General features: G+C 33.2%; 1 protein-coding gene across 1 annotated transcript; it reads right to left on the minus strand.

The window, feature by feature from the left end:
• Positions 1–6,783: 6,783 nt before the first annotated feature.
• Positions 6,784–26,262, minus strand: LOC123526426 (uncharacterized). Its single transcript, XM_053544628.1, has 15 exons — positions 26,127–26,262; positions 25,082–25,297; positions 22,527–22,954; positions 22,071–22,269; positions 21,220–21,300; positions 20,668–20,757; positions 18,473–18,577; positions 17,389–17,988; positions 14,668–14,892; positions 13,831–14,354; positions 13,456–13,654; positions 12,766–12,846; positions 12,243–12,332; positions 11,836–11,940; positions 6,784–11,036 (listed from the first exon to the last, which is right to left on the minus strand). Exons 2-15 carry the CDS (start codon positions 25,244–25,246, stop codon positions 10,536–10,538), a joined length of 3,393 nt encoding a protein of 1,130 aa, XP_053400603.1. The 5' UTR covers positions 25,247–25,297; positions 26,127–26,262; the 3' UTR covers positions 6,784–10,535.
• Between the last annotated feature and the right edge of the window lie 1,585 nt (positions 26,263–27,847).

Consider the following 27,847-nt stretch of genomic DNA (forward strand, 5'->3'; position numbering starts at 1 on the left):
GTGTTGTTTTTATGTACGTATTATCACTCTATGATTCTTTTGTTTTGACGGAGTTTGTATTTAGCGTGTCAACCGAAAATCGGACAACCGCAGGTTGGTAAAGTAAAGCTAGACCTGACGGATCAGCCAAGTCCATTTTATACGAGAAGAATCATTTTCTGTATCCTGGGACAACTTATTCATCAGAAAATGCATAGTTTTAAATATAAATCAATATATAAAATATAAAAAATAAGCAATAAAGTATGCAAACGCCGCCAGGAAAGTGTAAAACATTCTTACTCCCCAAACAATGACATTAAATAAATACATTATAGAGATAGTAGATAGTACCTAAAATTTTAAATTATGAAAAGCAATTAAAAATTCACTTTAGTTGTTTAAATATAACATTTAAGGCGGAATATAAAACATAAGTCTTGATTTGATCATTTTGAAGCATGTTGTTTAAGATTGTCTAAAACTTCTTATTCAAGTTCCATGTATCCCCTTATCTATCAAGTCATTGATCAATCTTTAATCCTCAGTTATACCTGGATTATTACGGGAAGAACTTAACTCAAATAAAATAAGATGTCAAATACATGATTGTTGTATGACATCGGAAAACGTTTCAAGTCTGATAAAATAAATTCAGCTGAAATTTAGATATAATGTTATTTCTACCATATCACACATCATAGATAAAACAAGAAAAAACTCTTCAGCGTTTACCAAGAAATTTGAAACTTTAATGAAATGACTTATCACTAAGTCTTTAACATACAGGTGTGCAGGTTAATGCAGGGAAGGGTTAATATTTGTATCATTGATTGATCTCTATTATTAAATAAACGACTGTTTGGCTCATATTAACCTTATTAATAAGTTACAAAATAATAAGTAAAAATAGTGTTCTAATCAGAGAAAAAAACATCATAAATGGCAATGATAAAGATGTTGCAAAATGTCAGGGATAAAGGGATAATTATTAAGATATCGTGGAAACAATGAGGAAGTATTAGGGACCGACCATTTGATATTCAAGGGTGGGGGATAATGACAAAAAAAATCTGACTCCCAAATCACTGAAAAATAAGACTGGCTCCAGATCATATTGAAGGCTATGTTCTTTTATTTTGTATTGTTTTTAGATTTAATATTTTATATTAATGTGTGTGCCATTACATAACACTTTTTATTAAGGAAGAACAGCACTTCCATCAACATTAAAACAATGCTAAAGAGTGCAAAATTAATTGAAATTTTTAAAGCTTTAATGCATTATTGCAATATATGAACAGTAACCTTTACTGCATACATAGGCATAAGAGCAGGGATGTGGAGGATCGGAACACCACCTTTTGAGTGTATATAATTTTATCAATTGGGGGCCTCCGTGGCCGAGGGGTTAAGGTAGCTGACTTCAAATCACTTGCCCCTCATTGATGTGCGTTCGAACCTCACTCGGGGCGTTGAATTCTTCATGTGAGGAAGCCATCCAGCTGGCTTACGGAAGGTCGGTGGTTCTATCCAGGTGCCCGTTCGTGACGAAATAATGCACGAGAGGGGCACCTGGGGTCTTCCTCCACCATCAAAGCTGGAAAGTCGCCATATGACCTATAATTATGTCGGTGCGACGTTAAACCCAACAAAATAAATAAATATGGCCAATTGGTTGTCAAATACTGTAATATAACAGAAATGAGATTGTTTAATATAACTATAAAACTTTAATGCAATGTAATGCGAGATGTATGAACTATTTTGCAATATGTGTTTCTCGATACTTAATGTATTTCGTGGTTTACTATATGTATGTTTTACGCATGCTTGTGAACATTTATTTGTGCTTATGTCGATGAGCTGTTTTGTGCTTAAGACTAATAAAATTTATGTTATGTTATGTTATGTTATGTTATGTTATGTAATATAACATAACATTACATAACATAATCTTTATTTGGCATAAAATTGAATAGCACATTCATAACCATATATGGTTAATTCCAAAGCATGTGAAAAAGGCGAACACTTTTTTATGCCACATTGGCTACTTGTGTATGGACGTTCAGATGTTTCAGTATTTAACCACGAGGGCGTTCAATTCCCACGCATCTGAACCGTGGTAAATTAAAAGATAAATCACTCGAAGGCATTGATTACTAAGTCTTGTTAAATATACAATCCACTTACGGGACCTGTTTATTGATTTCAACACTTTATTATGATTAGAAGGTACTAAATGCCTCCGCGTCTATTTTCTATAATGTAAGATAACAATATACGACATATCCTGTATTTATCAGCATTTCCAGCCTTTCAATTTTTGTGAAATTACCCTTGATTTGAAGATCTGTCTTGAGGCAATCAAAAAACAAGAAAATATGGGGTTGATCATAAAACAATGAAACAATCATCACGTGACTGAGACACCTGAAAACGCTCATATTGCGAAGGTAGACATCAGGAAATACCTTCTTTCACTTTCATTTCACCAAGCAACTTCTAGTGTATATCGTAGATTAAAGCGGCATGCCTCCAGATCGTTCGACAACAAAAAATAAATAATTTTTTTAGATATCTGGAAATAAATGCTATATAACTTAAGAAGGCTTAAAAACTTAATTACTGACAAACTTTGTGTTACGGAAACACATGAGAATTCGCTGTTTTTACTACTTTTTACGATGAAAATCGAAAAGCGTTTGTCACGCTTTTACTCTAGGTAAACTGTCTCGATTATAAATATCTATATTTGGAAGTCATTATTCACTACTTCAGCTATAGCGCTATTGGTTACGACGACAGGAAAATGTCTTTTTTTGCCGCGGCGGTCCGGGGTTCGATTCCCGGCGCGGTCATTTTTTTCTTGATTTGGAACTTTTAAAATACTTTAGAAACAAAAATTCATATTCTAATGTTCATAATATGACCAAACTTCAATTTGAAAGAAAGATTATTTTTAGCCAAATCTGGAGGCATCTGCTTTAAAATCAGCCGCAGACTTTCCTGTTTACAATCAAGCATAAATAATGTATTAATTCTAACTTAAACTACTATGAATAAACTTTTAAAAGCGACGACAATATATGTTTTTGATGTGAGTAGACAAATCTGTACATTAACCACTATGAACCCGTTTGAACCTGTTAGCCATTCAGCAAGCCGCGCACGAGAACAGAAGAACGTCTGGCAAATGCTTTAATGCCACAGTGTGAAGACAATAAACTTGCAAGTGCGTATCTGTTAATAAAAAAGAACAGAAATTAGGTTGGATTCCCTGTTTATGTAAAATGTAGCAGATACAAAAGCAATACTTATGTCTGTTTATAAATATTGTGTATAAATTACAAGAACTTTAAATATAAAAGTAAAAAATACCAGCAGCAACTACGCAATATCCCAATCGAACTCTGACAACTGTAAAGACACACACACAGATATTCTTTTGTCTCGTGTTTGATTGTGTAAGCGTTAATCATACATTTCATAATTCTGAAGATTCTACACGCCATGTTACTGCCTTACACCAGGGTCATATTCTTAATGGTAGAAGAAAAGCCCGGCCGAGTTATATATACCTAGTATATATATGTCAGCCACTTATTAGGATTTTTTTTCTAACATGTTTAGAAATAAAATATTTAAATTAAACTTGTTTTTGCCACGCATTAATACAGAGTAGGCCTATTAAATTTGTTACGAACTGTTTGAACGTATAAATACTTGATAACCTTTTATCTTTCGTAGGGTCCATGAATTAAGCAACAGAAATTAAATCCTCGTTCGTACCACCGTATCGAATAATAGATCGAGCTACATTACTAAATATATGTTTACTCAATTCTTACTCTGCACCTGAAATTTAATGTCAAATGCAATTCTTGAATATAAATATTGAAAATATCAAGGGTACTTACGACCTATCTCCAAGAAACGTCGTTTTCTATTCTATAGTTGTTTAAACTGGTTCGTCCCATGAATGTTTTCCTATAGATGTCAAGGATAAACCGTAACTACGTAAATAATAGTTCGCAAAATCAATTTACTTCATTTTCTTCACATTGGCGGATCCAGACTTTGCTTTAAAGGTTCGCGTTCATGTTAACCTTAATTGACGCGATCTAACATTGCTGAGCAATAACATTTGACACTATGACATCTTTTAAAAATAAAAAGTAACCTGACTTGAATGAAAACCTTTAATTTGACCCCTGTCAGAAACTGTAAGTATAAGTAATTCACGCTGCTTTAATGTTATATATAGTATATAATAATAAACGATTGATAGTTAATACCTCAACGATATCTACAGATTCTTAGGCCGAGAGTTCGATCCGTAGGTGAGCCGTTTGTTCTCTTTGAAGGTTTAATAGAAGATGCTGTGTCTGAAATCAATTGTTCCCCATCCCTTATTCATTTGGTGCAGTTTGCATTTACTTACGGAGAACAGCTAGATTACTACTGGAACAAAGTCCAGGAACACAAATAATGTTAAATGTCCGCCATAACATAATCTAAATACTGTTGAATAAACGAGCTTCACTATACATATCTGTACAGTTGATATGTTATGGTACATGTAAAACACATTACTTGTAGGTAATTTATCTCGAGCATTTGAGTTGTTATTCGAGCGCACGACATAATATCTCGATTTCTCAAAAATATAAGGCGAGCGCTCGAGATAACATGTCAAACGCTCGAGATATTAAACCGAGCGCTCGAAATAAGATGTCGATCCATGAGAGGGGATGTCGTGCGTTCATAGTAATAAATCTTTTGCTCATGATAAGATGACGTGTGCTTGAAATAAAAAGACGTGCTCTTGAAATAACAGGTCGAGATAATTAAATCTTAAAAATATAAATGTTTGTCTAAAGCTACCAACGTTCAAAAGCCGAGTGCATTGTCTTGTGACAGCCTGCTCGTTGTCTTTTCCGACACAAGTTTAACGTTTAACAATCCCTTAACACATTCTCAATGTATTTGTGCAGACATGATTCGTGTGGACAATAGAAGAATGTCATCTGTTCCTCTACCATGGCACCTATATTATCTCGGTGAATGGGTATGAAATTTACGGAAGGTACATATATATGATGCGTAAACTTCACAATAATATTTAATGTTTGAAAGTAATGGACAGTTGAAGGTTGTTAAATTCATCAAAGATGTTCATGCAGTCCAATCAATAATTATAATTCATGCCATTTTATGACATGTTGAAGTATAACTAACTTGTACCGTGAACTCTGACTCCAGAAATCCAGTGACACAGCTGGCGAAACTCACAATATAACATTAAAAGGATAAAATAAATATAATTACACCTCAAAAATTTAACTCAAAATAAAAAGATTCGCCGGAGTACTGAACCCCATTCGTCTGTATAACAAGCCGCAACGCTATGACTATGCCATCCTAAATACATGTAGTTATAAGTGATTCTTGTCTGAATAAGGCAAAACAAATTTTGCTGATTTCCCTAATTGGTAGATGAGTCTACGAAGTTAACTCTCAAACGTCAAAATCAAACTAGAGCCGAAACTTTATCCTAAAAGTTCTGAAATCTAATTATGCAACTATATTTTACTTGTGTGTGAAGTGGGGTAGGGGCGGTGGGTGCTGTGTATCCCTCTTCTTTGATCTGCTAGTGTTTGTCACTTGGATTTGACAGGATAGTCATAGTGTTACACGTTGATCGATATTTAAATCGCGCGTCTATAAACGTTTTGTTTACAAATATATGATCATAGACGGTACACAATAACTTGCATGCTTTTATCCCTTTTATGTCATATTCCGATAGCAGTAAAGGCATATTTGTGATAAAATAATTTTGCCATTTTTGTACATAATTTCAGTGCTATGACCCTTTAGGCATGGTTTGTTTATCAATAAAATCAAATTATCGCGTTCACCATTGTATCTAATGTGACCAGCTAAACTTTCATTGTTTTAATCGCATCAAGCAAATAGGAAACGCTGACTTGTATATGTCCTGTTAAAAGCGTATTTTTGACCCGGGCATTATTTGATCGCGGGCGGGCACCTCGGTAGAACCACCGATCTTCCATAAACCAGCTTGATGGCCTCCTCAAATGAATTCTTCGCCGAAAGTGAGGCTCGAACCCGCATCGGCGAGAAGCAAGTGACGGTACCTGCTTTAATCTGATGTAAGATGCACAATGAGGTAGGGGTTGGTAATTTCAAATATCTATATATTAAGTAGAAAAGTTCTGGTTCTGACATTTTCCTGACTGATATATATGATAATAAGCTTCAACTGAAATAAAAGTTTTTGACATAACACTTTAGTTTATCTAGAAAGAATCGTTCAAAATAGAAAGAACTGAAAACAACAAAAATCACAAGTTTCTAAAGCTTTTTTTCTACATACATCTCTTGCATGGTAACCCAAACGTTTTTTCTTTCCATTTTAAAGCATAATTATGTGTCATTAAACCAGCAAAATATATTCAAAATCTTAATCGCAGATTTCTTTTAGATTTAAATGAGTTTTTCCTTTGAAAAAAAAATCAGTTGAGTTATTTTAATGCCAACATGTAAAAATGAATGGCATTTATGCTTTTGTAATACTGATATTGTTGCGCTATGGCCGATGTAAGTTTTTAGGGAAACTCCAAGTGGTTTGAAGATTATGTCGAATCAGTAGAAAGCAAGTGGTTAATACTGGCATTACGATCTGGCTGATGTAAACCTTCGGGGAAACTTTTATACCCCAATAACTATGTTGAACATACAGGGAGTAACTAAGCTATTCAACTACAAAAATCATCAGTTAAACTATGGTTTATTTGAATAGGAATTTCCATATAATAGTTAATGATCAGCAACGAGCATCATTCAAAAATAGAACAATAAGTCTGTACACTTTTCACAGTATACAAGAATAATGTGGTTGATAAGGTACTTTTACCTAATCAGGACTTTTGTCAATTAAAAATAACTATTAAATCCAGCTTCCAGTGAATTTTGAAAACTTGTCAGTAAGCTTCGTATACACAAAAAGCAACAGTTAAATGTAGATCTAATAAAAAAATTGTTGATATATTCTGTTATAAGTTTAAAATGTTTATTAAAATATTAGAAAACAGCAGCTATAAAAATTCACTTAGACAATTTTTGTATAAAATTTGTTCAAGGTTAATTTAAACAATACTTCTGAATTATTAAGTATAGCAGCAGCTCAAGGTGAGAGATTTAAGATTGTGAACCCTGAAAATATTAATACCTTCCAGACTTCGCAAAATAATTGTGGAAGTGTACCCTCAAATATCTGAGGATATGTGAACATTGCTTATTACATATTTTGCTTGTAAAACGAACAAAATACTGAAACATAATGCAGTAATTTATATAATGACACGCATCTGCTAGAAATGTAAACAATAAAATTATTTGACAGCATTTCAATTTGACGAATCGCATACTGCAATGAACCTAAAGGTCAATTTGCCAGTAGATTATGGCAAGTATTTGATTAATTATTAAGCATGCCGCTTTTTTAGGATCACATAGGTTTTTACCATCGTCACGTGATTTGCTTTAATAGAGGCAGGGATGAAACGTGTGAAGTAGTTCAATGTACCCTGAATTGTTACAATATCAACGTGTATTCACACTAACATGTAAGACTTAAAATCCCTATATCAATAAGTGGGAAATTATGTTTTTATAAAGTACCCCACCCCTCACTTTTCCCAATTTGTTTTGACTTCAAAAATGCCTAAACAGTGGTGAAGAAAATGCCCTTAAAGCGAGTCCGCTGACCTGTGCTTTTGTTGCTCTTATATATCTTAGAAACTTACGTTCTACAAGCTTACAAAGCATAAAAACATCTTTATTGTAGAATCAAAGCCTTGAGATGTCTGGTGGTTGCGGGTTTTGCTAGATTTATTTTCATTTTAAATGCCAATCTATGAATATACATGTATAAGAAACAAATACTAATGTGCCTCATATCTAAGATAAACTCTGTCTGACCTTACATGAACAGCTGGCTGGAAGTCAACCATGGGCTGGAATACCTAATCACTGACAGATCTTATATAATCTAAATGGCCAATGTGAATGGATAGAGGATGAATAAGAACTGCTTGATCATTGATAATTCATCCGCATTGTTCATGAATGGGACTACTTTGTGTAGCACATGAACATCCTTTGGATGTGATTTGGAATCAAATAAAGATGCTACATGATTGTCAGAAATACACTTAACTTTGGTAGCGGGATAAAATCCGCAACCAAAAATTTCAATCATCCTTAAAAAATGTCATGTTTTATACAAGCAATGAACGAATCTGACAAGGAAATGGATATATGGATTTAAAAGGATCAGCAACATTATAATAACATATTTCAAATGAAGTTATTTTTTCACACATACAAGTTGCTAAGAATTCTAAAATGATGAATGTACGAAAACTAGGTCTTGTTGCTATTAGCTATTTCGCATGTCCAGCTAAAATTAAGACAAGAACGTCTCTCTTATTTCCAACGCAATCAATGAAGATCGACGTTAAACAGTAAGAGCTCTGTGTGAGGACTTGGACATGAGCTATAGGACTGTTTTAAGAGTATTAAAATTAAGTTAAACATGAGGCGTGTTCGTGCCTGGTGGGTATCACGTTTGCTGAAGGACGAGGAAATAGCCAGACTATAAATCTAATACAGAAACATAATTATAACTTTTAATATTTCCTTTCCTATACACGATTTTATAGCTACAGTGACATTGCTTTTAGATCAGCCCACGTAGATCATTACGTATTGGTTTTTATTTAGCATTTTAGAAGATTCTCACAACGCACATAGGTTGTATTAACTAAACAATATTATATGTTTATAATAACAAGGTATCAAGTGGTATATTTCGTTATGTCGCGTTGGCGTGTTCGCAGTTTATGTAGCACATTTCGTTGTGTCGTCCTGGCGCACGCCCCTACACGGCATAGCAAAATATTGAAAGATTTGTGTGTCGTTTTGGCGCGCGTGCCAGTGCCACAAAATGAAACTAACAAGGTGTCAACGCAACAAGGAATTCGTTTTACAGTGTTGGCGCGCGCGCCAAAACAAACTGAAATGTTTCGTTGTTTCGCGTTGGCATGCCATAAACAAAGGTTTCATTTAAGCGTGTTGACACGCGCCATTTCAAAGGTTTCAGTTTTTGCGTGTTTTCTTTCAACCGATACCGACAGTACAATGCCTGATCTCTACTAGTACCTAAACAAAGCGGAAAGACATTCACTAGAACTAGAAAATTGGATAAATTGTCATAAAATGTAAACTTTTAGAAATGTATATGTTGTGATCGATTCATTGTTGTCACACCATTTGACTATATATTTAAAGAGAATATAGTGGTTTCTCTAGCGGGAAGTTTTAAAAACATTATCAGAAAAATACCACGTTATACGCTCAATCCTAGAAAAATACCAAAATAACGCATTCGCGTAGGTTGAGATTAGTCATTTTAGAAAGAAAAACGAAGACATAGGAATAATTCTGCATAGTTCAGTCTTATATTAACAAACTATGATTTGTTATTACATAAGACCTTATATAAAAAAAGTCGGTCAATAGATTTCAAAGGGACAGTTCATGGTAAAATGTGGGTTGTCTATTTCCAGATGATTTCACTTGATATTTATACTTTATCAATACTCCTCATCCCATGATACACTACATAAGTCAATTTAATAACTCCCATGGAATGGATTCCACAATTTCTGTATGCAGCTACAATAGCCTATGGTTTATGGGAATCCATAAGGACGCTATAATGATTTGAAATAGAAAGGAAAGAACTCTACGAAACTGGACAAATAAACTAATTATAAATTATCCATCTTGGTCAATGAATGGGATGATCTATTAGTGTTACGGTTCTCAAATAATAAAACTTCGAACAATTTTGCAATGAAATACAGCTTATTGAACATTATTTGTTACACTGCTTGTTGGTGACAGGATACGGGATATACGCTGTCGAGGAAATCCATATCAGGCGAGAGCTTTACTTACACGCTATTATCTAATATTTTGTAAATTAACAAAGCGGCAGCCATTTTTTTTTTTAAATCAAAATTCATATCTGAAATGTACTAGCAGGATATGGAATATATCCTGTCTCCACGTGACGTCTATTGACCAATAGAAATGCAAGAATCTTGTAGGAGGCAAGATAAATACGTATATTTGTAAAGTGTTCAAATATAGGTTGAACACCTTTCGTATATCAGCGTTTTTCTTACGTTAAGGTATAGGTATATAAGAGATGTAGAGGAGTACATGCCATTTAGTGATACTGCAACAGTTAACAGCAATACATGTCAACAACTTTCAGGAAATAAGAGCAATTATTTAAAATTTACACAAATTTCTTATTTGCGGCTACAAATATATCACAAAATTTGCGATGAAATATTGTATACAGAGATGATGATATCAGCCTCGGTTTTCTGAACAGGAAATTAATGATATTCTACGCATTAACGTAATAAAGAAACAAAGAAACAGCAACTTTAATGGTATGATTTGTTTCCAATCACACGAGTCCTCTCATAGGTCTGCTGGCCTATACCGTTTCTAAAGCTTTCCCATCCGTGGACATTTACATAGTTGTAGTAAGGATTTACCTGATCAAAACCGAGTGGTATTTTGTTTGTTTGTCCGTCGCGTCTATATGTTCTCGTTGTTGCTATAGCATACTCACTCCAATCTGGTGATTCATTACTCGCTTCCGGAAATCTTTGCCGGCCACTTTTCGAATGGCTAGAGATTTTGTTATATTTGCCTCTGCCTTCGATACTGGAACCTCTATACCTATCACCACCAGCGGATTTCTTCCGATAGCCTTGAGCCACACCTTTCGCCAAAACAGGGCCATCCTTGTGTAAAAGCAAAGTTGGCCATACTACATAATCTACGTGTGTCCCGCTGCTAGTGTAGGGCTTATATAAATCAGTGTTAAATCCTGATCCTCTGGTAACTACTGGAGCGAAAACAATAGGTGGGTCTTGGATCTGTAAGTAATATATCACCATTAATTTAATTCCAAACAAAGTTAAGCTTCCGGTTAAATGACAATTTTAACATTTTAACATTGATTAATCATGAATGAAAAACATAAACGGTAATCAACGGTTGACGCGCGGACCAGTAAGAGAACATTATAATGATATAGTGATGACGCAATATGCCATATGACGTCCGTTTCATTACTACTCGAATAAATGGCGTTCAGCATAATTTATACTTATCATTATATTTTATTGAACATGATAGAATGAAAATATAATAGGCCTTCTTGGTTCAATTTTAGCGCTTCTGAAATCTGAACCATGGTATAACAAATGATTAACCACGCGAAGACATTGATTTTTTCCTAAGTGAATATATTATGACAAACGTAAATGTATAAATGAGTTGTCAGAATATGCTTTATGTCAAATTTAAGCACCATGAATAACGCTAGATGATTATTAATTACGATGAAATAACATATGTACATAAACATTCTAAATATATTCTTACTATAACTATATAATAGAATTCCGCTTAAGCGTGAGGGGTTTTGCATATTCTATTTACTTTCTTTAATAGACTGGATAAAATCGTGTTTGCAATTAATTTACTTGGTTGCATTCTATGCTTTCAAAGGATCTTCTTACAGATTTTATTAAATGTTTATCATATTGGCCGTTCAAAAATGTTGCCTGCTAAAGTGTTTCCAAATGAACATTGTACGTTCAAAAATAAAATGAATTGGTAACAATGTTTCAGTAAAATTTCTTTCCAACATTGAAAAGTTCAAGTACTAACCACCATAAGCCAGCATATTTCAATACATTCTTTTGTAAATGAACCGATATCCAAAGCTGTTCTTAATGTTGGATCTTCGGATTGTCTAAGATGTGATAAATATATCTGAAAATGGATACATTCAGACATGAAAAAAGTGCGAGTAAAGCACAGTTAGACATAACACATGTTACAGAAATTAATATTAACATGGTGTATGGATTTACACTTTTAATTGATTTAAATCATCAAATAAATCATGTTTAATTAACATAATGCGGTATATTTGAAAATGACCAGAAACAATTATCGAACGGTCATTATATTTCATACATAGATAAAGAATTAATGTTTTCATGCTACAATTTTTCTATAAACTATGTAAATATACGCTAATTAATTTAGATCATCGTCGTCTGATTCAATACCTTATACAAATTCCGAACAGCAAACGAAGACATCGATTTTCTGCAATCTTTTACAGGTTTAGGCACATCACTGGATACAACTTTATGTTCCTGAAAAAATAGATGCAACCTTTAAACAAATATAAAGTGACGGAAACGATGTTAAGAAAACAAGCAGTATCTATGGACAGCCAGTTATTTCAATTACAATATGTCATTTCATGTCAAGTACTTTCATTTGAACTTTGATATCTTGTTTAATGCATAGATGTCCAAAGAATTTTTCGTTAACAGGAAAAGTTTTGATTAACAATAACAAATGTATCACGAAAACTAATTTTAATTGTCAGATCAAAAGGTTTATTATCATGTCAAAATAAAAGTGTAAAAAAGAGTCAGTCTAATCAAAATTTGTTTAAAAGATTCGTCCTTCTAAAGTTCTTCAAAACTAGTTCTTCATAGAGTTGAAGACAAACAACTGATACAGACAAAGCCTAGGATAATATATGTTTATGAACGCTTAATGAGACAATAACAGTCGTACATGATTCTCTGAAAATTTTAGCACACGCTGTAAAACATCCATTTGCTCACGTTCCTTTCTGTTGCAGAATGTCATGGCATCCTATAAGTCAAAGAAAGAAAAATCATCAGCCTGAACATAATCAATGTATTAAACAATGTATAATTATATGAAAAATGTACGGTTTGTAATAAACCAAACAGAAGAGGATATAGAAAAGTGTATACATAAATGTTGTCTACATGCACTGTTACAATAATATAACAAAAATTGTATACATAAATGTTGTCTACAAGCACTGTTACAATAATATAACAAAAATTGTATACATAAATGTTGTCTACAAGCACTGTTACAATAATATAACAAAAATTGTATACATAAATGTTGTCTACAAGCACTGTTACAATAATATAACAAAAATTGTATACATAAATGTTGTCTACATGCACTGTTACAATAATATAACAAAATTTGTATACATAAATGTTGTCTACATGCACTGTTACAATAATATAACAAAAATTGTATACATAAATGTTGTCTACAAGCACTGTTACAATAATATAACAAAATTTGTATACATAAATGTTGTCTACATGCACTGTTACAATAATATAACAAAAATTGTATACATAAATGTTGTCTCAATCACTTACGCATACCCAAGGTTGTTTGCATATGAGGTATTTTGGTAATAACACAATTTACCTGCAAAATCTTTAAAAGAGTCCCGATTGTATCTTCCTCCGTATGAAAGTATCTGTCAATGAAGTCAAATGCATCAGTCCACTGATTGTCATACAATTCAGTATATCTCTCGGCAAGCTTTGTAGGACGATTTTTGTCGCTAAGGTCAGCAATGTTTGGATTGTTATCAGTCAGCCGGTCTCCCATTGCTTTACTGAGCCTTCAAAATGTAAAAGAGTTGAAAAGATATTTGCACTGTTTTAATATACATTTTCATGTAATATGATAATTAGCATCATTTAAAAATAAATCAGTGATATACATGTATTTTGAAAATAAATCGTAGAAAATAACCTAGTGTCTCTAAAAAGATAAATAATTCATTTAATTATTTACCTTGTTTTTGTTTCCTCTAGTTCACGCTCCGTTTCATCTAACTTTGTTAAAGTCTGTTGCAAATGATATCTCAAGCTAGATAATTCTTCCCCTATTTCTGCCATATTCATCTTCGTCTCAGTTCTTTCTCTTGGTTTAGTTGTTTTAGCGTATAACATTTCTTTCAATTCCTTAATTGTCAGGTCACGTCGGTCTAGCTCATTCTCAAAGTGCTGGATTTTCCTTTTTTGTGAAGCGATGATTTTATTACTCGCTATCTCACATTCTTTAACTTTCCTTGCATTTTCATTTCTCTGACGTTCGAAGTCTTGCCTAAGTTGGTTAAGCTCTTCTTCAGCTTGTTCTAGTTCTTGTACGTTGGGCGGTAGCCACTTTCGGTGATTGCGAAGCCTCTGCATTTCGTTTCTTATATCATCTCTTTCTCTACGATAGCGAATTCGATTTGAATCCGTTTGTTCAAGAAGTTTCCGAAGAGAGTCATTTTCATGCTCTAATTTTCTCAAGCGTTGTTTGATTTTCACGACCTTTTAATGTACAAGATATTTTAAAGCCTCTGATTCAAACACTCTGATCACATTTAATGCAACGGTCCAACAGCTCAACAGCTATTCAATAATATAAATCATAAATCTGTAATGAAGCTTCCTTGTCGTAATGTACAGTAAAATCTGATATACTTAAATGATTATTATACATGTGCTATCTGAAATGTTCTCTTCTGCAGAAGTGAAACGAATGCATATTGGATGTGTTTACGTTTACATGCATTGTATGTTACAATCATTTCTGCAATGATAAAGTAATGATTCTAAATGGAAGCAATTATTTAATACTTACATGGGACTTTTCTTTAATGCAATCTTCCCTTACTTTAGATGACAGTGAATCTAGGTCTTTGAAGTACCTTTTCAAAGGTTTTGTGTTAAGTATGTAGTCCAGAAGAGATACAACCGACATTGATAAATCATACATCTCAAATCTATCATCATCATTTTCAGTTCTGATATCTTCCATTGTCCATGAATAACTTTGCATGTGCAGGAGTTTATAACAGGTTAGATACTACATGATGAGCACTACTCATGGGAATCATATTACATGACATGTTGACCTTTTCGAAAGGAGACGTCTGGATATTAACACCATATTTGCAAGTTCTGTATGTTTGTGATATACTTTGAATTCATTGATATTGGCTGCCATATTCTCTTAAATACAAGCGATGTAATTTCATTCATATATTTACTAGTTCTAATAAAATGTTAAAGAATATTTCGACGTATATTACAAGTCATGTGTTTACAATAAAATATTGATAGTTATCGTTGTATTAAATCTAACTTTTATCAGGGAAAAATCAATGCGTTTATTTGCGCGTTGCACTATAATTCATTCATGATGGGATTTTTGAAAAAAAATCTAATATAATAATTTATCATGCATGATTAATGTCAAACGCATATTGTGTCCTTAAAAGCTTATAAATTATACAGAAATACACGAAACACTTATCTAAAAGAAGAGAAATGAATGATTTATATGCTTATATTTGAAGTAATATATCATATATTGCAGTGTATAGGAGTAAATGCAGTACTTACATGTTTCGCATATTGTCTCACATAAAATATGTCATTTATAACTCAATTGCATTTTTATGATTTGTCTTTTGTATTTGTTTACTTTGCAAGCATTCAGTATTTAACTAAATATCGATTAAGTGATTTACTTCCTTTCCTAAATTGTTATCTATTCAACGATTACCTTTGGAGCGTTTCGTTGCACCATTGATTTTGTTGAATATATGAAATTCAATTGTATAAACGTATATTGACAAGCACGCACGAGTAGTACCCCTTATTTTCTAATATTTGTAAACATATAATAAATACCTTAGGCGGATTGAATTGTAGTACACATCTTAAATGTAATTTCAATTGCAGGGAAATAGTTTATAATAATTCCACTGTTTATCTGTAAATCTTGCCAGCTGCAGTACCAATGATGCCTAAAGTTGTACAGAAAGGTTTAGTTATTCTAAAATACAGTTTTGTCTTGTATGGATCAACTTTCATCTACATAAAATTGAATTCTATATATTTGCATAATTTTTCAGCAGGGTAGGTTGAAAGCTCACCTAATACAATGCAGTGAACATGATACGATACTAAACTTATTTTAAACAAGTTGTTTTTAATGGAAGTATATAGGAAAATCTCATTTAATTCGCAAAAGAGAACTATATCACTGACTGTCTTCAAATAAATAAATTATCTATGTGCTAGCTTCAACACTGTTTAGTATAATGTTCTGACTGACGCTTTCAGGCGTTAGAATAAGTTGGAAATACGTTATTTTTACGGTGCCTGAATGTTATGACAGTCTAAACATATTTCAATTTATAATATATTCTTTGCTAATGTCGATTTTCCTAAATCCCAACAAACATTCCATAGCAACCAGTATAATAGTATTCAGTTTTTATTTAGAACATCAATTGTAGGCTTGTAACTCAAACAAGCAATATAATAGCTGACGATGTCCCTTATATATACTGAAATATGCCAGACATAAATGGCCCGCAAGTCCGCTTATCGCAATAGGGAGAGAGCTCGCTCATCTACATGTTTTGATTGTAGGGTTGTGAGTGCGATCCCCAGGCGAGGTGTTTGTTCTCCGTGATGATTTAATGAAAGACATTGTGTCTTAGTTTATTTTCTTCTCTACCTCTGATTCATATTAAGCAGAGAACAGTTACGTGGTGAGAATACGTTAGTACTGGTACAGAATCTACGAACACCGGTAGGAACACTGGTAAGGCTAATAACAATACTGTTGAAAAAAGGCACTAAACCAAAGCTAACAAAATATCAAAATGAAATAAAATTGTATGGGTTCCATGATTGCAAAGGACTAGAAATAACACAAACACGAAAGTCAGTTCTGCTTATGTATCATAATTTGATTGAATGGTTTATACACAAAAGTAGCGATTTACTCCCTAATAACTTTTTGTTTGTACATGCTACTTAACATATAACGGTCTGCTAACAACGAATGAGTAATAAAATATAACAAAAACACAAAAGGTGAAACAACGTCTTTATAGCACACCCAGTAGCATCGCAGAGCTGGTGAATAAGACACAAAGGTAGGACTTTCGGGTCTAATAATTTTATTCTTAAACAATGCATGGTATTTATGCAAATTATCGTCAGTCACGCACTTTAGAGTATTTCAAATCAAAATTGTTAGCTTTTTACTAAGTAAAAGGGAAAATGTATTATAAAACCGAGCTTAAGCTTAATGTTTTAATAACGAATGTCTATTATAATCTTAAAAAATATGAATATCAAATTAGAATTAAATATCGCTATTTTGACTTCATTCTAGACTTGGTACAGTTATATTTATTTTATATCAGGCATGTTTTATTAAATGATGCCAAAACTGATTTCATCATTACATATTTTAATTATTCATATTGTGAAAACGGATTGATTACAGCTGAACTGAAAGATCATCCTCATTTCACTTTAGGTGTAAATTGTTTCATATAATACCAAGTTCTTTCAGGTACTTTAGGCATATGTCATAATCTTGTCCTAAAAGTCGTCTGGCTTCTTCTGGACCAAACATTTCTCTCCATCTTAAAAACATATCAACGTCATTCTCTGATGGTTTGGGATTGGAAGGAGGGGTATAGCCATTATGGCTTAGATTTTTTGGTTTAAAGGTTGCACGTGATTGCCTGGCAACGGGAGTATTTCTGTGACTTTTATCTGCTTTTCTGGTACTTGATTCATTATTCTCTAGACCTTCATCGGACGTACGACCGTTGGCTCGACCATTCCTTATAACAGTATTAGTTTTCAGTTTCATATCCTTTTTTGTATCCGTATCATTTTCTGGAGTCGTTTCATAGCTCTGATTTTTCTTTCTGCTTTTAGCAGGCACTGATCTTGACCGTCTTGTTACTTCCGTGTATCCTTGCGCTACCCCTTTGCACAAAATTGGTCCGTCCATATGAAGATTAAGTGCTGGCCACACAACAAAATCCACTTTGTTTCCGGTTCTAGTGTAGGCTTTATACATATCAGTACTAAAGGTGTCTCCATGATCAACGTTTTGGCCAAAGACAATTGGTGGATCTTGCACCTATAATCATAACTATATGGTAGTATTTTGATGATAAAATATAACGAAATGTTAGAAATAGTGGGAAATAAGTTAATTAATTAGTTACATAAATTTTGTCGAAGAACTGCGCTAAATCCAAAACAAATAAACAATCAGAGGGCGATCATGTTATTACTTCAGTTCAAAGATTGCCAGGTTTACTGCTAGTTTACGATACACTAGTTAAAGGGAAATAACTTTTATTCGTTCATTTTTTAAATTGTAAGTAGACAGTGTTATTAAAATAGGATAAAAACACGAAAAGTTTAATCTTACATTCGGAAAATGAGAGATCAACACATATGAAATGTGAATGTCAAACTTTGAAAATAAGTTTTGATAGTCTATGTATTTTCAACTGGTTAAAACGATCTTTTCCATTATCACAAGGATAAAGGGTTTTATCTGTATCACTATAAATATTTTGCAGAGTTATGATAACTGAATATTTTCTTTTACTTACAGCCATTAACCAGCACATATTAAAACAAGCTGCCACAAATTCGGGCACCCGTCCTGCTCGTCTTGCTGTCGAGGATTTTGAACTCAGAAGTTCTTTATTGTATTTCTGAAAAACAACCGACAAATACATTTTCTATGTCTCGCACAGTATGATAAAGCATTTTTGCATTTATTTTAATGCAATGTACATGTCGCCAGCTGTATACGTTTATTGAAAGAAGCAAATAGTATAATAGACAACAGCCTTGTGTTTTGATTCGCATATAAATTTTAAAACTATACATATACTTCACATACACGAGATGGTCGCGTCAACGTTTGTAGTTATCGAAACGAGAAGTATCAAACAAAAACTGTCAGAGGACAAGGCTTGACTCTCTAAAATACTTGACAATAAAACATCTAAAATAACTGAAATATCACTACAAGTGATTTATGCCCAAACAGAACTGATATGTCAGAACAATACCATTATACCTGTTTTCGTATTATATTCGTACAAAATAGTTGCACAAAAAAATTCTGATCATGGATAAGTGGCTATTCAGGCTTTTCAAATGTTATTTTAAAATTTACCACTGCTTTATAGACCATATATTTTAAGTTCTCTTCAATAAAATTGATATCATAATCCTAAATTAAAAGCACGTGAACAATTCAGGAAAAGGGTAGAAGTTTATAATCAATTATGCTGCTCATGTTTTTCACTGACTTGTTTGAAATCTAGCATTGTATCAATTTACACTAACTTTCTATCAGAGGATTGCAATACTGTTGTTTGAACTTTTGACAATGTGAAACATTTAGAACAAAAAGGAATATGATTATGAAAATAGACAAAATAGAATTATGGTTCTTTTCAATTTTACTTTGCCTCCTTGTTATATCGAGTTATATTCAATTCCCTTCAGTGAGGCCAAACACTTTTTCTAAGATGTTCCAAATGAAGAAAAATACAAAAAGGGAGATACTACATGTACAATGTATCATCACGGTTTCAAGTTATATCAAAGTCCGTTCAACGGATTTAAGATAATTTTCCTAAATGTTAATAAAAAATAATGAAAAGATAGACAATCAGTTATAAATAGCAGACCGAATTTTTGAATTTGTTATATGAACTTGATGGTACTAGAGGTTAATGTAAAGTTCAAATGCAATACCTTCATTGGTTTCAGAGATATTCATGGCCAACAAAAAGAGACGCCAACATATTCTTAGTCCAAAAGCGGAATAATCATGTAACTCGATGTGTAAACTTGAATAGTAGTAACCCAAAGGATTCGTATGAAGTTTAAATCAATGCGTGCATAGATTACAAAATACAGAAAGGAATGTCGTTCCAGGTACAATCAAGGAAAACAGCATTGAATGAACAAGACAGGATTTTAGAGCAAACAGGGATGTAATTTTGTAAAAGGAAGTGTCATGAAGCCTGGTGTGTCTCATGATCCTTAAAGCCTGTTTTAAATTTCAACATGGTATCTCTGTCGGTCCCAGAGGTATTAAAATACAAAAATGGTGATGTAGGACATTTTTGAAGTGTGAAAAAGGGAATAATTTTTTTGAAACAAATTGTCAGAGTTATCAATCCTGTTACGTAAATTTTGCCTTGTGACCCTTAAAACTTGTGCATAACTCTATGAAAAAGCAAAACCTCTGGCCTGTGCATTGCATGTCAAATCATTGCAATGAGCAAGTGCATGAAGTTCCAACCTGCTTCCACCAGTAGTAACTAAGACAACATCATAAATATAAAAAAATAACTAAACATTGCTAAGTCGGAAAAGGGTCATAACTGTATAAATATGCACAATAAAGAGATGGAACCTATGCATTGCTTGTCAGATCATCACAATGAACAGGTGGGTCAAGTTTCAATCCATTCCGATCTGTAATTACTAAGACAAAAGCCTACATATAAAAAATTACCAAGCATTGCTTATTCGAAAAGTGGGATTAGTGTAAAAATGCAAAATGAAGTTACGGAACCTGTGCATTGCATGTCAGATTTTCAGAGTGAAGTTCAAATCGATCAATGCTGGTTACAAGATACAAGCTTATAAACCCTAATCAAGTCAGGACGCCGGGCAGATGCCGACGTCGGAGCCGATGAATATATGAGTACAATAGCTCCCGTTCTTCTTCGAATAGTTGAACTAAACCTTCAACTAGAGTTGTAATAAGAAAATATACCTGATATAAGTTTTTGCCGGAAGTCTCTGCAGTAATTTTCCTGCATTCCTTTAACTGCTTCCGCACATTGGTCGGCACTTTTTTGCCAGGCTGAAGTAAAGAACATTGGCATATTATCGTATAACTATAAACAAGTCATTTCAAATGTTATCAAAATTATTATTATTAAAGTTAATGTTAATCGTTACATATTTGTTTTAGGTTTAACGCAGTTTTTCAACAGTATTTCAGTTATGTAACGGCGGGCAGTTAACCTTACCAGTGTTCTTGGATTCTGTACCAGTACAAAGCTGTTCTTCGCAAGTAACTGCCAACTTCCCCAAATGAATTAGTGGTGGAGGACGAATGATTTCAGACGCTCTGTCTTTTATCAAGTCGTCACCGAGAACATGCGCCCCACCCGGGGATCGAGCTCACGACACCGAGATCCATAGATCGGTGCTCCGGACTGGCTTTCGTTAGCTAAATGCGACTATTCATGATATGTATTAAATATACAGGGGCAGGCATGAACCTGTCGGATAACTCACTTAATGAAATCTTTAAGCTTACCGATGATGTATTTTGAATGATTGCATTTTGTATTTGATGCATCTGATACTCCGCCTCTCTTTCACAGAAGTCTCTCGTTCCCTAAAAGATTAAAACATCAAAGTTTAAAGTCTGAATCTTTGACTATACAACACCAAATTTAATTTTTGCTTTTACATTGTGAAATATAGAACTTTGCAGCTAATGTTGACACAGCAAACTTTCATCTACAGTCATATTCAGCTAAACATGCTACAGACAAAATTATGACAAACTGAACATTTTACTTTTCTGAAGTCGCAGTTTCAGACTTTAAACCTTGGTTAATGCGAGCCCAGATGTATGTATTATTGTAATTTCAATCAAAATAAAAGGTGCATGCGAATATCATATCTGAAAAGATAACTATAAATCTCTTTATCAGTAGCTCTCTCTGGATATTGTATACGTATTTTACCCTATGCCATCAATTGTTGAAGAGTTGACATTTTATAATTACTTACTTATCATAAACTAAACATTATTAACCATTAGCCTGCTAAGTTTCTCAAATGGACTGGTCCATTATTCAATTTGGGCAATACAATAATATTCCAAGGGGCGTTCACTGAAAATTTATGGACTGAATAGCGGACAGTGCAGACCATGATCAGCCTGCACGGATCTTGGTCTACACTGGTCGCAAAGGCAGAATCACTTGCCGCCAGCAGGCTAAAGGTTAAACACCATCATAATGTGTCTAACGCAAACGACTGCAGTAAACTGACAAATTACGCTTTATACTTGGCATTGACTTATCATTTACATTCAGTATAAGTATTTGCCTATATGTCTTATTTCTTCATTTTAAATTATAATGTGCTTATACATACCATCAAAATGTGGATTAATATGGATGTCGTTCTTTCTTCATTTTGATAGATTTCATCAAGAGTTTCAAAGGCATCTGTCCATTCGTTGTCGTAGATTTCTTGATAACGTTCGGCAAGTTTTGTAGGTCTGTTTTTATCACTAAGATCAGCGATGTTTGGGTTGTTGTCAGTAAGCTTGTCACCCATTGATTTACTCAGTCTATAATAAGAATACTAGAATGATTGTATTAGTATAAACTACATGACAACAAACACAGAGTACAGCATTTGATATTGGTATGTACTGAATAGTGTTTTAGCTACAAAAACCAATCATAAAATCTTCTAAGACCCATTTAGTTTCTTTTATCAAAGTGCAGTTTGTGTACACATGCTGTTACAATAAGCTTGAATACAGTATTGGTTACAATACATTTTACTTTAAGATATTATTAACTATAAAATAAACCAAGTGACCTTGACTTTGTTTCCTCTAGTTCAGCTTTTGTGTTCTTCAGTTCTTCTCTTATCTTGTTAAACTGACGTTCCAAATTGCCATACGATTCTAATTCGTTCTTTAAACAGGCATCATGTCTCTCCCGTTTCGCAAGTTCAGCTTTTATACTTCTAGTTTCGTTCTCTGCCATTTGTACCTTTTGTTTTAGACAGTCTATTGTTTGTTGTGAATCATGCAAGTCTGTCTTCAATTTCTTTTCTATTTCTACTTTCGATCTTTCTTCGTGGTTCAAACGGTTTTCAAGTTTTACTATCTTTGCTTGAAGATATCTTGAACCTACATCATTTTGATGTTTTTCTTTCTGTACAAGCTTTTTCTCCAGCTCTTCGTTTTGCTTTTGTATTTCTTCCAGTTTTTTTCTCAATCTTTCTTCTTCATCTGTTTCTTTCTGAAAATTTATCAAATATACCGTCCAGACATATCTTTTTTTATAATGTCCCATTTCAAAAAGTCAGCGTCACGTAATTTTATATTTACCAACACGTGAGACCATTTGTATTTAGGGGATTAGAGAATAGAAAAAAATAGTTCAATCAAGATGTCGAGTAGAGGTATCCGTCAATTAACAACAAATTCAAGCATCAACTTTTAATCGATAATAAGATATTGATTTAGGAACGGTTATAAGCTATCCCGTGAATATTATCTTTAAGGATATCGCACTAAAAATTTGTATTTAAGATTAATGTGCGTTTTCGGAACTATATATGAAACGGGCGTGTTTATATTAGAAGTTGTAATTAAAATTTAATGCTTTCCCTTGTGTATACTTGACGCTTTTTATATGTCTGCATTTTCATGAAAAGGTTTATATCTATTTAGCCAAAGTCATGTGTCTCCAACATATTAAATGTAAGATATGAAGGTAGTTTTAATTGTCTCTTTACTGTTCATTTTCATCATTACACAACTGTTCTATTGTTCTCTGCGGGTTAATAACCAAAATGAATACCTACATACCATACCTGCGCACGTGCACAGGTATCATACCATACCTGCGCTCGTGCATAGGTATTATAACATACCTGAGCACGTGAAAGAATGTTAGATGGGTTCAAACTGTAATATTTATTTAATGCCATGTTATTGTCCCTAGGTATTGACCTGACACTCAAGAATATTCCGTATATTTTCCGTAAATTAATTCTCGGTGTCTGAAGTTAAATAGCGATATAAATATTGTGTATATATTTCTTTATAATTTTCACAATGTCACATGTGCAAGGAGCTGTGCCGACAAAACGTTCAGCTGCTGAACTGCATTTTTTGTCCAACTCCTGCGTACTGACCATTTCCCCCCAAATTTTATCGGTAGAAATATTGCCATACTTATCTGATCAAACCTTATGGTCTATAAACGTTATGAAAATATTGAATAATACATATTTAATTAAAAGTATCTTAGATAAAAAGACAAAGTATTTCTCACCAGCGTTTCCTGAAAATGAATACTAGATCTCCAAGAAAAAACAATCAGATTTCGTGAAATATGTTACACAGATATTGTAAGAGTAAAAGTAACATCAATAACAACATTAATTAAAAAAATGGTCTGAGGTGACTTTGAACTCGTGGTATCGTGCGTGGCAGTCAGACAGCTACCACTATGCCACCGTGCCACTGGTTAATTATATTGGTTATTTCAGGATACAAATATTTCGTAAAATAATGGAAACCCCCGAAAATACTGGTGAAGAAAAATGAGTGCCAGGTCAATACTTACGGAAAATAGACAATACCTGCGTCAAGTAGAATTTACACAATCATGTATACTTCTTTTCTAAATATTGTATATTTTGACCTTTGAATTACGATCGTCATGTTTTCATCTACAAGATACATTCACGGCTCAGTACTTAACAGGGAGGAGTAGAAGAAGAAGATAATCATTTTAATTATTGTTGTTAGATGATGATGATGATGATGATGATGACAACGACCACGACCACGACGAAACCGTAAATGCAGAGTCCGAAACTAAGTTGATCATGAAAAATGTTTTATAAATATGCAGCCGAAGTGTGAAGTTGTGCATTAAAAGATAAAAAAAAAGCTCCCAACAAACAATAAATGCATTTACATTGGCGAATTAGCAGAACTTTCATCAATTTTTTTTTTTATATCATTTTACATATTTCAATTTACCTGCTGAAGTTAAAGTAATTCCCAAAATAATTTATTTTCTGACTGGGAGAAGGAAAGATCTAGACTTAATGAATGAATAAATAAATAAAAACTAACAAATTAAAATGACGTTGTGTAAGTCGATTACTTACCTCTTAGATCGGTGTTCATGAAATGAAAATACCCGCGCTCGTGCGGTAACACCTCGAGCGCTACGCGTTCTCGGTGTCACGATTCGCACGAGCGCGGGTATTTTCATTTCATAACAACCTCCTACTCGGTTAGTAACATACACATACTATTTCTGTATTTAAATATTATAGTATATAATCAACTATAATTTCTCACTCAAGATTTCAAGATGTTTATGTTTATAATACATGATACTTACTGTCAGTAGGTTCTCATTAAGTTCCAGCTGTGCGTCTTGAACCAGAGCCGGAACTTCAGTCAGTAATAACTGCAATAGTTCTCTCATATGAGGATATTGGTGATTTTTTACGATTTCAAAATCCTCATCAGAAGGGGATGGGTCGGTCGTAAACTTAGCTGCCATAATGTTGCCACGACTGGTTGAATCAATTCATCTAAATCATCATCAGTAGTGCTGAAGACATAAAAAATTTGTTTCGGTTTTGTAAGATGAAGTAGCTTTTTTAGTTTAAAGATTAAAGCTGGAGTTTCAGTTGATACATGCGCTTGAAAGTTTTACTTTTCTGTGGTGCTGAGTTGTCTCTCATACATGTACATAGCGGAGACAATGTAGAAAGGAAGGAGATAAAAGAAACAACATCCATTCTTTGAAGACCTTAAATTTCAGTTTAAATCACTACGTGTGTAAAGTGACAACAGTAAATCTATTATTACAAACTAACGTAAGACTTGTTATCTTGAAACATATTATACAGATGCAGGCGATAAGGTAAGCGTGCGATTAAGTTCGGTGCTGTTATAATACTGAAGTTAGGCATACATTGTATACAGTGTTTATCTACATTCTGGTATACATGCAAGAATAACACTTTAAAGTAATAGTGACGTTCCTTCGATACACTTTTACTTAAATGATATAATTATTAACTGGATTGTTTCCCTTGCACCTTTAAACTACGTAGCAAAGTGCTCATTATTCGTCTTGGTCATTATTATTATAATATTTACTGATAATTGTACATATGAAACACAAAGTGACATTTAATTTACACTTTCTCCGGTTTTTAATAAGTCAATAATATTGCAATATTTCGGTTTTTGGCTCAATAATTTGAATTAAATCACAACGCTTAATATCTGTAAACAGATATTCAAATCGACCGTTATTTCGATATAAAGTTTTATATTTAACGTCAATATCTATATGTAGGTCAACAGTTAAATAAATAAGGTAGTAGATCTGATTAAGTGTTATAACAAAATGATCAAAACAAATATCTTACCTGATTGCTTCAAAATATTCAAATAGTATTCGCAGCTCAGTTTACTTCCGTATTTTCAAATTTTCAAATGGATATAATGCGCACACTTGACTGACTTCTATTTATAGACACATGTAATAAAGCTACACTGTTGTAAACGAGATGATTAAATCGTCGGAAAGTACAAAATGTAACGACTTCATTGAATAGAGAACGGACAGTCCTTAACTATCATCGTAACTGTTATATTTTTATCAGACTAGTGAATCTGAAAAACTGTAATTTATTATCAAATACACAATATATTACATGTGCACATGTAATTTTAACGACCCTCTGCGCGATCTTCACTGAAAGAGATCGTATTATTCACTAGTTTTCAATGAAAGGGGAAAAGAGAATGGTGTTCCCTTAAACTTATACTGTGTCCAATAGAAACAAACAATAACAACTTTATCATTTATTATTTGGTAAGTAGCACTTGGGTGATCAATGTGAAATTAAAGAACGGGCTGTAAAGCAGATAAAAAAAATTGGCAGCTAAACTTCAAATTGATATTCAGAATCAAAACAAAATTTATGTATATACTCAAAAAATGTTGATGAACTATTTATATATTACATAAACCAAGTGATAAGGAAACTGCCAATCTTTTTTTCAAATTATCTTTTATATAATCGACTTTCACATTTTCACTAGCCCAACGGCCGTGTCTTTTAAACATTCTGTCTTTAATACCAGAATTGGCTGCGGCCGTAGCCCCGCCAGATCTCAAAGAATGTAAACTATACTTAGCTTCATCAACCGCATGCGGTTTCAAAGCATTCAAAAACAGTTTACGTAAGTTTGTCAAAGAAGTTGGTTTACAAGTATTTCTCACTTTATAACCAGTCTTAGTTTTAGATAAGTTACAAAACAAAAAATCGTCTTTCTGAAGACCTGTCCATGAAATATATTTAAAAAGATTTTCACAAGGGCAAAGCACAGTTCCTGTCTTTGCAATCATTACCCAGTGTTCATCCCTATACTTACCAGTTTTGCTTTTCTCAATATAAATTGCCATGTAAGATTGCTCGAACTCTATATCACATATTTTTAAATTTAATAGCTCTGCACTGCGTAAAATACCTGCATACGCTAAAATAATAGGAGAAATAATCCTCTGAATTTTTTATATTTTTCTCTTGATACAAAGATTTGTAAATAGACAAAATAATGTCAACAGTAATCTGGTCTTTCTTATTAGTAGGCTTTCCTAAAATTCTTCTTACAGCTTCTAATATATTGACAATGACTTTCGAATCTGTAGGTGAAACTAACCCATTAACTTCGTGAAACCATTTTATGCCATAATAACTTGTTACAACAGGAGCAGGCGTATTCGCAGACTGAATCAAAGATGACAGATAAATAGCCACCGGTAAAACTTTAGCGGGCAAGATGTCCCCTCTCCCTAAGGAATTACGAAGACCCCAATTTTCCCAACGTCTGAAAGCTAGTTCATACTTTTTACACGTGTTTTCTGCTCTGGATCTCTTCAGCAACTCCGGGAGTAAGTCCACCTGGCCCACCAAAACCGATGGCAGTTCAACAATTTCATCTCTATGAATCTGGAAAAATAAATTTGTAAGAAAATATTTTAATGAATATATCATTCTCTAAGGTTTCTTAGTTGAAAGTATTGGATCTAATATCTTAAATTTGTAGTTAAATATTTTGCATATTTGACAAATTTGCATAC

This window comes from Mercenaria mercenaria, chromosome 5, assembly GCF_021730395.1.
Source record: "Mercenaria mercenaria strain notata chromosome 5, MADL_Memer_1, whole genome shotgun sequence".
Lineage (NCBI taxonomy): Eukaryota > Metazoa > Mollusca > Bivalvia > Venerida > Veneridae > Mercenaria > Mercenaria mercenaria.

Excerpts from the sequence above, each read along its gene's own strand:
- LOC123526426 (XM_053544628.1), bottom strand. The coding sequence starts at position 25,246 with ATGGCAGCTAAGTTTACGACCGACCCATCCCCTTCTGATGAGGATTTT. Across the intron at positions 12,333-12,765 it reads TAAAATTTTCAGAGAATCAT|GAACATAAAGTTGTATCCAG; the intron begins GTACGACTGTTA and ends CTATTTTTTCAG. Across the intron at positions 11,037-11,835 it reads AAATATGCTGGCTTATGGTG|ATCCAAGACCCACCTATTGT; the intron begins GTTAGTACTTGA and ends TATTACTTACAG.